Source organism: Amia ocellicauda, chromosome 6 (assembly GCF_036373705.1).
Source record: "Amia ocellicauda isolate fAmiCal2 chromosome 6, fAmiCal2.hap1, whole genome shotgun sequence".
Taxonomy (NCBI): domain Eukaryota; kingdom Metazoa; phylum Chordata; class Actinopteri; order Amiiformes; family Amiidae; genus Amia; species Amia ocellicauda.
The window spans coordinates 19,259,080-19,273,843 of NC_089855.1; the positions used below are offsets into that span (position 1 = coordinate 19,259,080).

At 35.9% G+C, this 14,764-nt stretch overlaps 1 protein-coding gene across 2 annotated transcripts; it reads right to left on the minus strand.

Moving 5' to 3' along the window:
• Window positions 1-2,470: 2,470 nt before the first annotated feature.
• LOC136751168 (T-cell surface antigen CD2) lies at window positions 2,471-10,981 on the minus strand. 2 transcript variants are annotated; one of them, XM_066706532.1, is made up of 5 exons: window positions 10,849-10,981; window positions 6,024-6,305; window positions 5,597-5,833; window positions 4,530-4,607; window positions 2,471-3,426 (listed from the first exon to the last, which is right to left on the minus strand). In XM_066706532.1, exons 1-5 carry the CDS (start codon window positions 10,910-10,912, stop codon window positions 3,185-3,187), a joined length of 903 nt encoding a protein of 300 aa, XP_066562629.1. In that variant the 5' UTR covers window positions 10,913-10,981; the 3' UTR covers window positions 2,471-3,184. The 2 variants fall into 2 exon arrangements, with proteins under 2 accessions (XP_066562629.1, XP_066562628.1); XM_066706531.1 differs by having other exon boundaries at window positions 4,530-4,679; window positions 10,849-10,979.
• Between the last annotated feature and the right edge of the window lie 3,783 nt (window positions 10,982-14,764).

The window sequence follows — 14,764 nt, forward strand, 5'->3', positions numbered from 1 at the left end:
GGATATTCACTGATGAAACTTAATTTATTGGTGAAAAAGTGAACATCATGATGCGTACGCTTTTTTACTTATCTTCCTCAGAGCATCCACAGGGACATGTCAACATATAGATAACCCCAGCAGTATTGCAATTGATAAAACCATGTATCTTAATTTTTTTACCAGAACAAGGATGAGAGATGTATTTTGTATTTTGGGTATTGGAATAATGTATAAAATGACCACATTTAAAGTTATCACTTTGGCAACCACATACTTTCCAAGTCTGGTTTTGGACTTAGCAAATGTATCAATTTATCCTTGATATTTTTTTAATGTTTAAAAGTAATACATGGGACATTCTATACTATTTCATTCAACAAAGAATCACTTTTCAAAATATGCCAATGTTTATAAAGTATTCTTCTAACATCGTTAGACAAATAGTTAAATTCAATTGAAAAATATATATATAGTTTTCATTCTTTTTCTTACCAGTTTTCTTTTTGAGGAGTGAGTCTTGTTCTATGGCTTTTTCTCTTGCATTTATTAACTATTAGGCCATTTATTAACATTTCAGTATTATATCCCCAATTTCTGAATTTACAATACAATTTCTTGGATTTATTTTAAAAACTAACCTCAGTGCTGCAATTTCTTCTCATACGTAGAAACTGTCCTATCACTGTTCTTATCATATGTTGTGGGTGCTGGCTATTTACTCGTAGCTAAGAATTTCAATCCATCATTGAAAACACAGTGGTTTGTAAGGTGTTATTTACTCCCTTCGAAATGTCAAGATCCAGAAACTGTAGTGTTTGAATATTGAACTTACACTTCAACTGTAAGTTACTATTGACATAATTTATATAGTCAACAAACTGTTTTCATTGTAGATCTGTCCCCAACCAAATTCGAAATACATAATCAATATACCTGTGCCATATGATAATATATGGTAAAAAGATGTTTGAATTAAAGATGTTTGACTTTGGGCATGGAAACAGGGGAACGCAGCTGCGGTGCTGATGGGATGGTCAAGACAGCGGGGGTCGGATATCGGAAGGACAGAGCTATCAGTGGTAAAACGAAGACATGGTCGAGGTCACAGGCAAGGGTCAGGCGATCAGGCAAACAGGCAATCAGGGGAAGAGCAATGTCGTGGTTGGGATGTCAATCAGGAGGTTATGGATACAAGGTTATAACAAGGTACGGGGAGACTGCTCAGAGATATAGCTAACACTGACAAAACTTCACAAAGTGTGAGAGACAGTGAGGGGTTTATATGTGGACCAGAGGGAAGCAAGGAACCAGGTTTGGGAGTTGCATGGCAAATGGGGGCAGAGGGTGATTGAACAAGTGCACATGGTGTTCAGGAATGTTGATTGATTGATTGATTGATTGATTGATTGATTGAAGGGAGCTGGGAGAAGTGACTGGTAAGGAAGGTTGATGGTGACATCTAGTGGGTAAAAGTGGAAGTGCTTGGAGTGGGAGAAGAGTGCTGGTCTGTGGCCGTGACAATATAATTAGCAACTAGTTGCACAAGGATGATGCATTTATCTTTAGATTAGGTGTAATCAGACCACTTGAGGTCTGGTTCATGCGCATAAATATTTCCAGAGATGTATTTTTGTTTCTATTCTTTACAGAGTTCACTCATTCTAAAATAACGTAGGAGGGTAGGAGAAATAACATTCAGAGATAAAACAAAACAAAAAAAACTATACAACTATACTGCATCAAATACATTTGTTTTCTTGTAGCAGTGGAAATATGTATGTAATTTGTACCCTAGAAGTGCACTTGAATAAAAAGGCAATACAGTTGTTACACTCAGCAAATATGCATTTAGATACCGATTGCCAGTGCTGTTAGCTTAACCACATTGTGAACTACAATGCACAGTTAATATATGCATTTCTGTGAAAACAGGAAAACCTCAAAACCTCAACTCATAAATCCATGGCAGATGTTTGTATAAATAAAATACTTAAATAAAAACTTAACTTAAATAAAAGAATCATGGAACAAAAAGGCAGACAGAAGTATTATTATTATTATTTTATTTCTTGGCAGACGCCCTTATCCAGGATGACTTACAAAATATAAGCGCAAGTATCTCATACAGCTATTAAAAATATTGTTTCCAATGTATCCATATGATAATATTTAATAAAATATATAGTTTCAAAAGATGTGTGTATATACTGTCAACTACAGCTGTATATAACATGTATCTGCTTTGCCAAAAATATATAATATATCCCAATTAATGTGGCATTATGTGAAATATATGTCATGTTGGGTTCCTAAATGTTAATCTGATGTAACAGAAAAGACTGTTGTGCTGAAAAGAAATTGAACTTTAATATTGTTGATTAAAGGATTTAACTGAAGAACAAATGTGTAGTTTGTAATCACTATATATATATATATATATATATATATATATATATATATATATATATATATATATATATATAATCAGGTAAAGTAATCCATTTGGTAGATTAAACATTAAATTAATATATCAATTATAATCATACAAACACTGCTCCAAGCTGTGTTTTGCAACATTTACTATTTACATAGATTTACATGAAATCTAGGAAACAGAATAGATAAGTAAATTAACATGTAATTGTCTTAATCTGTGAATTAAGTAGAGCTGCTAAGATAGTTATTTCACTACTGATATAGTCTTTTGTTTATTTGTATTAATTCTATGGTTTCCATGAATTGTCCAGCTTCAGTTTTATATCACCTGTCAGTTGTAGGTCAATGTTTTTTTGGTTTCCAGAAACAATCTAAAGCACTTTCAGTTGGTTCTATTTGACTTCCTTGGACATTATAATCAAAATGAAACAACAACAGAAATCTAGTTAATTTTGAAAAACTACTTTACACACAGGTATTGAATTTAATCATAGATTAATTTTGAAGAAGGTTTCATTGCATAACACACTGTCTACATAATAATTATAATAAACTGAACTGTGCTGTATTTATCATGAAATAAATATTTGTTTCAGGGTAGGAGGCAAACTTTGAAATAAAACACCTTATTGAATCTCTTATTGATTTTTTAAATGAAATGTTAAAGAAGGCAATACAAAAATATAAAAGTAAATAGCAGGGAGAGTATCAACATTACTGTTTGTTTGAATTACTAATACATTTTACAAAGGAAGAGGGTTGGCCTCTAACACTTGTTGGGATTTGCAGACTTTGACCTTGGTTTTGGTCTGGGGGGGGGCTGTTCCTCTACTAACAGGGGGTCGATGTTGTGCTGAGGCTTGGGCCTAGCCTGGGCTCTGGGTTTGGGCAGAGCCGGGGTTTGGCCTCTGCTCTGTGGCTGTGCTTTAGAGCGGGTTCTTGGAGGGGGTTGCAGTTTTGCCTGTCTTTGATGTGAAGGTGGCATATTTGAAGGTGGTACTTCATTTACTGAAAGAAAAAGAAAGAGAGAAGGAGAACATTAAACACCACATTGGATATGTAGAATATCTTTGTAAAATGTATTATTTATTTATTTGTATTAAACCCAGTGCTCTGCTCAGCTCCAGATGCAGATTTTGAACAAGCTAGAGTCTGTTTATGTATTTTGTTTCACTTTAAATTATTTGCCATCTCCGTCTGTTGGAGTTGGCAGTGCAGTACCTGAATAATGGCATCATTTTAAAGATGTAAAACAACTGTGGAATTTTCTGTATTGTTTGTAGGATTGAAGTATTGGTTTACTGTGGGACAATTATGGCATTCTGGTTGAATTCTGATTTGCAGATTAAAAGGCAAATTTTCTCACAACATGTCTTCACATTTTTATTTTGTAGTTAGTTAATTGACCCCTTTTGTGTTGTCTCCTCAAAGTGTGTAACATCAGTAGTCAATTCCAAGTTGTTAAGTGTTTTAATTTTCTAAAGGTTTAGCAGATCATGTCATTATGCTACATACATACATACATACATACATACATACATACATACATACATTATCAAACAGAGGTCACTTCAGATTAGCAAAAAAAAAAAAGTTTTCAGTCATCCTTTCACCTTCTTTTTATTTACTGTGATAAGGGTTGACTTATATGTAAACCACTGTTCTCAAAAAGACCATTTATTGTCAAAACTAGACAATTATATAAAATGTTAGCTTATACCAGTCTATTTAGGAGTCCATATATTGGTACTGGATGCCTTGAGATGAGTGAAACAGTTTGGCACCCTATAGCACTGAGTCACCAAGTGAAATGGTTCCTCTTTGACATCATACTTGGAAAAGTTTGAATTAGAAAATATGAATGAGAGATGCTTCATGCTTCAAAGTAGCTGGCCTTTAAAGAGTTCCTTCAGTGATTATATTTTAATACTACAATTAGTCATAGCTTCATAGCTTTATATAGTTTTTTAGCTTCTTATGCGACCCATTGTTTTTCACAGAATCCACATCAAACTTGTTAAAATTATTAATGTATTATTGGTGTTGAGAAGTTACTTTTTTACTCCCCTACAATGCGTTTTGTTTTTGCACATGATTCTGCACATTCTCACCTTGAGAGTGTTGTTGGTTTCTTCGTTTTTTGCAGTGGCAGACAAGTAGGACAGAGATCACCACAAGTATCAGGGCTCCTATTCCAGCAATAACAGCAATAAATGTCCAAAAATCCAGGCCAAGAATCTTATCCTCTTTATTGTCTGATCCTTAATAATATTTAAGCAATTACCAACGGTGTGACAATTATTAATAAGATAGAAACATACAAAACAGAAACAAAGAAAAAGTTAATGCCCAATTAATGTGGCATTATGTGAAATATATGTCATGTTGGGTTCCTAAATGTTAATCTGATGTAACAGAAAAGACTGTTGTGCTGAAAAGAAATTGAACTTTAATATTGTTGATTAAAGGATTTAACTGAAGAACAAATGTGTAGTTTGTAATCACTATATATATACATTTATATACATTGCATATAGATAAATAAAAGTCACATGGGAGGATGTACTGACTCACAAAGACTTACTGAATGCAAATAAAAAAGACAATTAAGAGCAAAATAATGCTCATAAATATATTTTTAAATAATGTTCACATAATTGTAAATGAATCAAGACAATACATAAATACAAAATCTCAAATTTAAAACTCGAAATTGTACTTTCTTTTCAGCACCCTTGCTCGTATGCACATTTTTAAATTAAACTATGATTACTTATATGTTGTAAGTCAAAATGTAAATATTAAAAGTTGAACTTTCAAGTTTTAAAGTAAAAGTTTTAGTCTTTATTTGTTCTTGTATGGCCCCTGGGCTATTCTGTTGAGATGTTAGAACAACATGTACCTACATACAAATTGCCCTACCTTATGTTTAAAATTAGATGAGTTAAACAAAAAATGTTAATAGAGCGATTTTTACTTTTATGCATTATGGATTCACTTTCTTTTTGTGATTTGAATTGTTTTTGATAATGTAAGCTCCTTGGATGTAAAAGTTGTTTTCCATAATATACTCAACCCCATACCAGTTTTATCATCAAGAAATTAGCACACTGACAGTGTTGCTTTTATCAGCTTGAGCACAGTGTAGTTTCTGTGTGCACTTGCAATAAACACTTACCTACACATTTCATTTCAGTTTCATTTTTCTCCACACTGGCACAATTCTTTGCAATGCAAGTAATCTTAGGAGAATGTGCATATTGTTCTTTTACATTGTAAGTCACATTTCCACTGGATATATTCAGAGATTTTCCATTTAATTCCAATTCAAGAGTCCCTTCATCAATGCTTCTGGCCCCACAGGATATTGTTTTTGTACTGCAGTCGATTGTCAAGTATGGCTTTGATACTGATTCTGCAAAATAAGTTAACATGTAATTAATCATTAAGTACAAATTCATTTCAATTAGAATCTTTCATGACATTAATTGAATAAAATTAGGTATTATCAAATTACATATCGGTGCATTGTACTCTCAAACAATTTAACCAATTTAAATCCTACAGGTTTGTCTGTGTGTCTTAAAGTGTTAAAACCTACTTACCAACAACTTTTAGTGGTATATTAATTTTATGAACTCTCTTTCCAGCTTCATTAAAAACTTCTGCTGTGTATATTTTTTCATCTGTTTTTTTTAAAAAATTCAGGAGAAGAGAAGCGTTTTGGTCGATATTTACATATTCTCGGAGATCAGATACTTTCATGTTTTTACGTCTTACAAGTCTCTGTGATTGATCTTTCCAAATTATGTCATCTGTGTTCTCCGGTTTATATCCAAGAGACAGTGTATAAACTTTCCCCAAGGTAGCACATTGAGGAGATGGCTCTGTGATATTTTAATAAATGGAAGAAAAGGAAAAACGGTTAATAACATAGAAAAAAAATGAATTAAGTAAAACTCTCCTGTATTGTCTGTTTTCCAAAAGGTATATATACTGTATTTCAAGACAGTGTGTGTGTGTGTGTGTGTGTGTGTGTGTGTGTGTGAGAGAGAGAGAGAGAGAGGGAGAGAGGGAGAGAGGGAGAGAGAGGGAGAGAGGGAGAGAGGGAGAGAGAGAGAGAGAGAGAGAGAGAGAGAGAGAGAGAGATTTTCACTTTATTGCTAATTATTACTTTGGCTTTCTTAAAGGGTTCTGGTGGTATCTGTGGTGGTTCTTTCATTATAGAAGTTTTTGTGTGGAGGCTGTTCTGTAACTAGAGGTATGCAACATGGTACTAATTTTACATTTGATCAAATCCTGAAGCACACAGTGTAGGCACTTTTCACAAAAATATCTCTCTGCTGTCCAATGGTTTCTTTGACTGCAGTTGTCTCACTTTGGGATGATGCATCACATTGGTAATGAGGCCTTGGATTGAGCTCATTCAGAGTGCAAATGATACAACCTAAATCAATCAGTGGGCTGCAAATGCTAGTGGGGTGGGGGTGCTGACAGTGTTTCGTTTAGGGATGCAGGCCGTGATCGGCCTGAGAAGCAGCTGATCTTTAGTGAACCGGCCTGCATTTCCACCGGCCTGGGACCCGACTGCTGACGTCACTGGATGTGGGCGTTCCCAAGCGCGGAGAAACACACGGCAATAAAAATCAGCACCGAGGCGGCTGTCTTTGAAACCCTGTTTAACTGTCCTAATTCAACTCACACACAGCACAAATGCATTGTCAAAAAAACAATCAAAAACACACTCAAAAACGCCAGATCGCATGTGGACAAGCAGAAGCGAAAATACAATTATATGAATATACTAAGCTAATTAATTTGACAAACAAATACGTGTTTCCCCTTCATTACGAGGACGTTAAGATGCTACATGATATTAAAATGCTAAATTTTAAATCATAATCACAATCATAAAATACAGCCTATATAAAACATCTTACATTTAACACTATTTAACCTTCCGTTGTTCATAGGAAATTGCCCACAGGTGGAAACACTGGGGTTTATTCAAGATGTACACCGATTCGCTATTTCAGACACTTTTACTGTATTAAATAAAATAAGCAAGTTAACATGCATTCAGTTATGGATATGCCTTGTATGAGTGGATATTTTTTACAGTGGCCGTGTTTGTGCAATTCTACATGCTGAATAGATTGTTTAGCATAGCAATACAGCAGCAACAACAATGTCAATTGTGTTTAAATGAGTTACACATTTAGGACATAAGTATTCCATGTACTCTTGTGGTTATCGAGATGTAGCCTGTATACATGCGTAGTTAAAGTTGCACTCATCCGCACAGAAGTTATTGTGTATTGTATGTTCTCTTACGGTAAAATATGTATATTTTGTGTAAGTCGCACTGGGTAAGGGCGTCTGCTAAGAAAATGTTATGTATGATATGAATCGTGCGCAAACCAGCCAGGGACACATATTGGCAGCGGCACTGAATTCGGCGTAACAGCGCATTTCTGCCAGCGGCGGAAGAAACTGCATTTCCGACCAGTTCAGTGAGAAACAATATTCTGTTTCGGTCCAGCCTGTATGGCCGCCATAACTCGTCACCGCTGTGGCGCGGAAACCTGGCTTTTCTGCGTTGGAGTTGCGCCGTCTTCATATTGCTGCCAACTCCTAACTAGCTAGTTGACCTGGCGAGACCATATGGTTACTAAAGTGTCTCTCTCTTCGACAGACCGCTGTTTGCTGCTGATGTCGATCATTTTGAACCAAAACTCTCCTCACTGCTTCCATCTCTTCTGAAAAATGGCGGTTGAACTGCAGCAAATCACTTTTGAGGAGACAACTTTACCCGCCCCGGCCCCTGGGTGAGAAATCGGTCTTAAGTGCGTGAAATGTCTGACAGTGACGTCAATTTGATCCTACTTTTACTCTGAGGAGTAAAAGTTATTCCTAAAGATTCTTTGCAATTAAAAATACTCATAAGTCGACTAATATAGGAGATCTCACGAGGTCCCCTAGTTAGGAGTTTGGCAAATGGCAGCAATAAGAAGACGACATGCACACCTTCATTAAAGGAAAGGTGTGTTACAGCGTTATGACAGAGTTATTGTGGCGGTATAGATTGGACAAAAATTGAAAATGGTTTGTTATTGATCTAGTCAGAAATGCGGCTGTCAGCAGAGATACGGGTGGTGGCAATGTTGCGATGTCTGGGAACAGTGATGGTTGGACCGTCACAGGCTTCAATAAGCACATTTTTCCATCAGACCATAGTGGCTTTAACAGCACCAGAGATTTATAGTTTATTGATGTCCCCACCACTGCGCGCAATTATCACTGAAACAAGCCGCATTCATAATCAGTAGGCTAGCCAAATTCATCAAGGGTTTTACATTACACAAATTCTACATCCGACTGTATTTCTAAAAATAATACATGTAAAAATAAGCCACACAGTTAATTTAAAATGATCCGCTCATACAAAGCATATTCTGAGTTAGCTCAGCATATTCATATAGTTGTATTTGCACTTCTGCTTGTCTACATATGAACTCGTGCTTTTTTTTTTTTTTTTTTAATTCTCTTAAACATAAAGTTAATATGTCACAGTGAGCCGTTGTCTGGTGAAAATTAGCCAAAAGTTTTTCCTACGATTGGATCCTACTGCCATCTAAAAGTAGGTGTAAAACTAACTCCTACATCATACTCTGAGGGATGAGTACTTTAACTCCCAAACGAACTTTTAGCATGATTCCTAGGAGTAATTCAGAGATGAATATGAATATGAATTTATGAATACAGTTTGAGTCATTGAGTGGAGTGAGAAGCCACACGAAGACCAAACAGATTGAGTAACCTGGGTATTCGGGGCATTGAGGCTAGAAACTTAATGCCACTCAGCACAAAAACAGGCATATTCAACTGTTTTAAAAGTGCAGTTTGAAATGTTGTTATTGGACCATAGACAACAAGTGAGCAATACTCATGTGTTTTTTGTTCTCTTGCACAGTGTTGCCGGGGTTTGGGTTAATGTTTATATTTTTTTACAGTTTCTCCATTATTTACCATTTTGTAAATAAACTAAGTTAAATGAATAATTTGAAAGTGCCAATATTCTTATTTCTAAGGGTGACTGTAAAGCTGCCCTAATATTACTTGCAAAGCGATGTAGCCTATATGTATATGTACATTATCTCTCACTCTCTTTCCCCATGTCCTCTGTGTGTGTGTCCCTCTTTATCTTTCAGCATGACAACAACCTGAAGCACACAGCCAAAGCTACACCGCAGTGGCAAAGGAACAAAAAGATAAATGTCCTGAGTGGTGCAGTCAGAACCCTGTCCTTAGATTGCTCTAAGGAACATGACAGAGCTTGAACAGTTTTGTAATGAAGAATGGTCAAACATCACAAAATCTAGGTGTTCAAAGTTGGTAGAGACCTATCCCAACATATCCACAGCTGTAATTGCTTCCACCAAGTATTCAAACATTATGATTATATGATATTTCTGTTTGGATTTTTAAGATACATGTTATTCACAATAAAACGTTTTTCCCTTTAACAGTATGGTGAATAGATACATTGAAAAAATCCTAATTTAAATACATGGAACTCTGAGGAACTGACAACAAAATGTGAACAAAATGTATGGGGGTGTAGACTTTCTGTAGGCACTGTGTACATATACACTGATGACAATGGTTTAGTGTTGAAATTATACTTTCATCATATTGGGTTACATGCATATTTTTAAGTGGTTTATAAAGATTTGCTTTTTGCCTCTCAAATTCATTTGACATTTTCCTTTTCCAGTTTCTGCTAAACATTAAATATATGGTTCCTGGAGATGGGCTGGGTTCAGAAATATTGTATGATTAATTGAAATCATCTTTAACTGTAAAGTATACATTTATGTGATATTAATAAAATCTGTTTTTAAGATATGACTTTTAAAATGTATACATTTTAAATCTTGTATCAAATTGCATAATCTGTTGATCTGTTAAAAATATAATAGTTTGGATATAAAGTGAAGCTCTGTGAACATGTGAGCACATGTCTTTGATGTCCCTAATATATTTTTTCACAATTGTTTAGGAAAAAATAATAATGATACATATTTAAATTACAGTGAGAAAATAATGAATTGATTGCTATGTTGCAATGCATTATATTTGATAGGTTTTCAAAAGAAAATAAACTAATACCATATACAAAGAAAGACAATATGTGAAATATTTAAGTATGATACAAGAAGGTATGGTACATTTAATTAAAAATTAAAAATATATACAAATTACACATTGCTATAACACTAAATGTATATAGATAGTTTTAAAATGACAGTTTATCAGATATTCTTATATATATTTGACTTCATAAAATATTTATCAGATTTAAAACTTAAAAAATAATACCTAGGTACTGTTAAATATATACATAAATACATAAATATATTAACTTACCTGAAAAGGGTAGTCTTGTAAGCAAATACACTAAACTGATGAAATTGGCTGTTTTATATCCCATGTTTCTGTAATGTGATCTTATCAGAAGTATTGAAGGCTGTTTTATGATAGAATTTAGAAACGTTAAGACAAAAGATTTCCTGTTACGAAGGCTGGGGGTGGTGTGAAGTTTAAGAGGAAATGATCTGTTATGTTTTCCTCCTTAAAATAAAAATGTAAAATAGTGATCACTTTAAATCATAGTTTGAACAATCAGTTAATGTTTGATGTTGAAATTACACTTTAAATGTGACAGTACATACACAGTAGAATGAGCTTAGCCACCCAAAAAACAACAACATATAATGTAAACCTTTAATTATAACACATTAAGACTGAATTTACTTGTTTTATAGAAATTATGCCAAAGGTTCAACAATTACATGAATGATAGAATACTGCTGAAAGCTTAGCATTAGTGTAAAATCGGTTTAAAAATAATTGTACAGACCCTAAATCTCAAACGTCATCTGTCTTATCTGTTTTAGATATCAATGGAAAATGTATAGTATAGCTTACAGAGGCAGAACATGGTAGGACAGGGCTGTGGCTCTAATAAGACTGAGAAGGACACAAAACAGAAAGGAAGAGTACTGAAGATCTGCTTTTTATCCCGAAGAGGGAATCTATGGAGCAGAAGCTGTCATGTGACATGCCAGAGAGCAGACCTTATTCACTTTATCTGTTTGTTTTTTACTTCTTGGTTGTTTTGCCTTGACGTGTTTCTCTTCTTTCTTCATGTATTATATTTAATCACTGAATTTCATCTACAACTGATTGCACAAGTTTCTATTGTTTGAAGTCTTGCACTAATGAGACACACTGTCACTGATGGAGGTGATGCCCGCTTCCAAGTAGAAGCCTGTTACACACGTGTTCCAGGTCCAGGACGGGCTCCAGCGAAGATACCTGTGGGGAGAGAAAAACGCAGAGCTGTAAGGAAGGGAGGTATCCCGTGATGGCTACCACTGATGAATGAGGAGTAGTGTAGTGGAGCCACAGAAATCTACCTAACTGGTTAGACCATCTATTCATATTTGATGGTCTGGAGAGATGGATGCTCAGCAGCAGTTAGATGCATTGAAAAACTGACAAGGGCAGTGTGGACAGAACGGACTTTAGTTACAGGATAAAAGCAGACAGCCCTTGTGAATACTTGGAAAGAAAGTGGATGGGGTATCGTGACCACAGTGGAGTACAGAATATCACTGGCAATGATCCTATACTGTTTGCAATTGTTGAAAAAGGCATGATTGCTAGGTGTTAATGCAAGGGATGCTTTGGCACTAGTGTAACATGGGGATGACCAGGTGAAGAATAGCAAAGTGAGCATAAAGGGGGTTAGACTGCAGCAGTAATACAGGACAGAGACGAGGGGTTTGCAGAAACTGTTTCATGTGTGGCAAATAGGATACAGGAAAAAACAGTGCACTATATGGCAGAACAGATGTGCGTGCCATCTTTCAATATAAAGAGGAATATAATAAATGTTTCCAAAAATTGCCACATGTCATAGTTAACTCCAAGCCCAAGCACACTGCTTCTGTATACATGAGAGGAGGGGCAGTGAATGATCCACATTGCAGTGCATGACATGAAAGACTAGGAGTGTCCAGTTTCCACTGCTGCAGGCAGTGTTTGAGAGAGCTTGACGCATCTGTGTAGCAACATCAGCAGTTCAATTGGCTTATTCCTAGTTTTCCATACATTGCTCCTCCTCAGCCGATTCAGATTCCTTACTCAACACACCACACCACCCAAGTCCTGTCCATCTCCTACGAGGGGGCTGCTCATGGCATGCCTCTGTCCCTTATGCAAATGGAGCAGCCCTCCCCCTCCTCGACACAGCGCCATGTCCCGGCAGGAAAAGTGTTCAGGGCTGGCCCGTGGCAAAAGCGGAATAGGCAAATGTTAGGGGCGCCATCCATCCATAGGGGCGCCCAAATGAGTGAAGATTTTTTTTTTCTTCCTTTTACTATTTTTTACTAACACTATTTTAATACTATTAATTCGAAATATATTTAAAAAAAAATCGAAAGCCCTCACAACAACATAACTACATAGCTTATTAGGCCATATTTTCTGTGTTGCCCGCAGCGTCACCCCGGCCTGGTGCATCAACCACCGCCCCCCGTGATAATTAGACTGACCTGATTGTGGGGGGGGGCGAGTTCAGTTATCTGAAGCAGTAATTGACACCGAACACGGAACATGATCAATTAGTATCAGTAGCCACTTCAAACCATGTCAAAAAGACCAATGTCCTCTGGTGCCCAGGGAAGAATAAGAAGAGGAAAAACAGGGGATAAGGACAGAGCTAATGTGATTTGATGAATGAATAGTTTATCTAATTGCATAGTTACCGTTGGAGCAGGTGTACTACTCGCCAGCTTACTTTGGACGATACTAGTAATGTTCACTCATTTGAAGAGCTAGCTAGAGTCAATGTTACTTTTACCTTATATTCATTAGGGAATGTTGGAAAGACTATTCAAGTGTTTGTAGAATAACCTAACCTATATAACATAATTTTGAGAAATACACTTTTTCTTTCAAGTGTGCTGCATGAACCATCCACTTATTTATAATTTGTTTTATGTCACTTGTTTATTTAATCCTGTTTTTATTTTGTGTTGGGTTTTTGTTTCTAAAATGAAGAAAACCTCAAAGACATAAAGCTATGCAGTTTCTGTGTGAGTGTATGACTAGGGCACCAAATTAGTCAGGGCCAGCCCTGACAGTGTTTATATATATATATATATATTGACGTTTGATTTTCAAAAGAAAAACATTTTTTTGTCCATTAAAATAACATCAGATTGATCAGAAATACAGTGTAGACATTGTTAATGTTGTAAATGATGACTGATTTGTAATGGAATATCTACATAGGCGTACAGAGGCCCATTATCAGCAACCATCAGTCCTGTGTTCCAATGGCACGTTGTGTTTGCTTATCAAATTTTATAATTTTAAAAGGCTAATTGATCATTAGAAAACCCTTTTGCAATTATGTTAGCACAGCTGAAAACTGTTGTGCTGATTAAAGAAGCAATAAAACTGGCCTTCTTTAGACTAGTTGAGTATCTGGAGCATCAGCAATTGTGGGTTAGATTACAGACTCAAAATGGCCAGAAACAAATAACTTTCTTCTGAAACTCGCCAGTCTATTCTTGTTCTGAGAAAATTGCCAAGAAACTGAAGATCTCATACAACGCTGTGTACTACTCCCTTCAGAGAACAGCGCAAACTGGCTCTAACCAGAATAGAAGGAGGAGTGGGAGGCCCCGGTGCACAACTGAGCAAGAGGACAAATGCATTGGAGTGTCTAGTTTGAGAAACAGACGCCTCAAAGGTCCTCAACTTGCAGCTTCATTAAATAGTACCCACAAAACACCAGTCTCAACGTCAGCGTCCTTCTACAACAGGACAATGACCCAAAGCACAGCTCCAAACTATGCAAGACTTTTAGGGAAGAAGCAGTAAACTGGTATTCTGTCTATATTGGAGTGGCCAGCACACTCACCAGATCTCAACCTTATTGAGCTGTTGTGGGAACTGCTTGACCATACAGTATGGTATGTAAGAAGTGCCCATCAAGCCAATCCAACTTGTGGGAGGTGCTTCAGGAAGCATGGGGTTAAATCACTTCAGATTACCTCAACAAATTGACAACTAGAATGCCAAAGGTCTGCAAGGCTGTAATTGCTGCAAACGGAGGATTCTTTGAGGAAAGCAGTTTGAAGGACACAATTTTTATATTTGCTATATTTCCTATTCAAATTCATTTCATGTATGTTTTCTAAGTGACCTCAAACTTTTGAAAATAATACATACAAGAAATCAGTTTAAGATTCTGCTACCAATAGGTTTA